Below are 2,086 nucleotides of genomic sequence, written 5' to 3' on the forward strand. Positions count from 1 at the left end.
TAAAGCCTAAATAAAAATGGAAAATAATTTTTAAAAATTTTTTTTCACATTCCACATATGTTTAATAGGATGGATTTGGGGTAAAATAAAAATGCAGGTAATTCAAGGGTCAAACTTGTTTACTTTTTTCCATTAAATGCATACAATTTTAAAGGTTAAAGGAATAATTATTTTTTATATTCCAGAGTTCAGGTATTATGCCTGTTTTTTTTTCAAAATACCACAATATCTTTATGGAAATAATGTACCCCCCCCCCCCTTTTTAAATTAACAAAATGAAAATTCCCCTTTGGTCCAATAAAAGGGTGTGTTTTAAAATTATAATGATTCCCCCCCCCAAAAAGTCGTTTAATTCAAATTTTATTCAGTTTTAAGCAAGGAATGGGTAATGAGACAGCAGTTATAATGAACAGTTCAAGCGTTCTGGAAGACGTTAAAGTGTTTGTCCCTCCCCTCTCCTCATTCATATTTATACATGTTGGTTGACCTGAGTTAGCGTCTGGTGGTCAAATCTCCGTAAAGAGATTAGGTAGCCGGGGTTGGTTGCGCAATCGCTTGGTTTGTGCGGCTGCGTTGATCTGGGCAGCCGCGCTGTCAAGTACGATCTCATTTTGACGCGTTGCCAACAGTTGACCACCGGAGTCGTGACAACTGCTCGGTGTGGATGCTGACCTTTTGACCGTTTAATTGTGATTCTATTGTTCTCCGGTTGAGAAAAACAAGAAAATCAAATTACATTAGGTCAGCGTTATTTTGTGAAAGAAATTTGTTTTGATCGTGGGGAATTTAAACATTGATGAATAGGTACTGAGAAAAGATTTCTCGACAATGCATATAGTGAATGATTTTTTTAATATTTAAAATGTAATATTCACATATAGTATATCAAATGCATGATAAATATTATTCCATAAACTTAATTTAATATTTAATTTTTGAAGCATTTATGTGAAACATTATTGACGGCGTTACAAAACTTTTACAGTAACACAAATGGTACCTTTTTATTTTATAACATAACTGTAAAAATATTTTTGAAGGCGGTTTAGTGAAATGATTTCATGGATCATTATTCAGCCGTTGCTCTGCACACTGCGAATAATGATGAAAATGGCATTCAGAACTAATTTCTGAAATTAGTATCTATCATAAGGTAAATGTTAAATTTTCTTGGTAACAGAAATTGTCTTTTATATAATTTGAATAAATTTTCAGGTGCAGTATTTTTCTAAATTACTTATTACTAAAGCAGAATTATTTCGTATTTTATCTTTTTTAATATCAGAACTTATGACAGTTATGGGTTTTACTTGGTGTTCGAAAGTTGTTCTGGAAGTTTTGATTTTACATTTGCTGTTTGCCGTTTATTCCTGTCGACCGAGGGAGCAGTTTTTGGAAGAACTTCACCTAATTTCATTAAACAGTAGACATACACTTGCCTATTTTAAATTTACTATTATATCGTTGAATAAATCAGGTAAGATTTGATTCAGCAGCTTCAGTTGTTAAATAGCAAATGACAATGGTTGCAGTTTTCAGAAAATCACTTTAATTTTTTCCCAAATGCGCTTGGTCGGGTGTTGAACGCTTATAACGTGACAGAGCTTCACTTGAGTTTAACTCAAGGTCTTTGGCGTAGTCACATTTGGCCTCATTATGCTCCCACTGAGCCTACCGGTGCCCATTTGCTTGCTACATTTCAACGTGATACTGCAGAACGGTATATTTTTATTATTTGAAGAGACGATGATGATTATTTTGGGAAATTTGTATTTTTCTTCTTAGCACGAATACAAACTGGAATCGTTTGGTGCACTCTCTGAGTGGTTTGTTTTGTGCATCTTTTTCGCAGATCGATTCAACTCGTACAGTAACGCCAAAGTATATTCTTTCTGCAAATGGTACGCAGAATATTTTCTCAAATTATGCATCCATGAGGTATGGCATGTTACCGAGTGAGAATGTATGCACGGAAAATTTGACACCTTGGAAAAAGCTTCTTCCATGCAAATTGAACGTAAGTTTTAAAAAATGTTGGGTAGTTTTAATTTAAATTCTCTCCTGTTCATTTGAATGATGTATTGCG

General features: G+C 33.8%; 1 protein-coding gene across 1 annotated transcript; it reads left to right on the forward strand.

Annotated features, from left to right (window-relative positions):
- Positions 1-828: 828 nt before the first annotated feature.
- Positions 829-2,017, forward strand: Tsp_12474 (GPI transamidase component PIG-T (Phosphatidylinositol-glycan biosynthesis class T protein); the record flags this gene model as incomplete). The annotated part of the gene is made up of 5 exons (XM_003368307.1): positions 829-837; positions 1,216-1,261; positions 1,286-1,477; positions 1,540-1,720; positions 1,786-2,017. Coding segments are annotated over exons 1-5 (660 nt in total), but the record flags the coding sequence as incomplete, so codon positions are not given.
- Between the last annotated feature and the right edge of the window lie 69 nt (positions 2,018-2,086).

The sequence above is a fragment of the Trichinella spiralis genome (assembly GCF_000181795.1).
Source record: "Trichinella spiralis strain ISS 195 chromosome Unknown Scfld2707, whole genome shotgun sequence".
Lineage (NCBI taxonomy): Eukaryota > Metazoa > Nematoda > Enoplea > Trichinellida > Trichinellidae > Trichinella > Trichinella spiralis.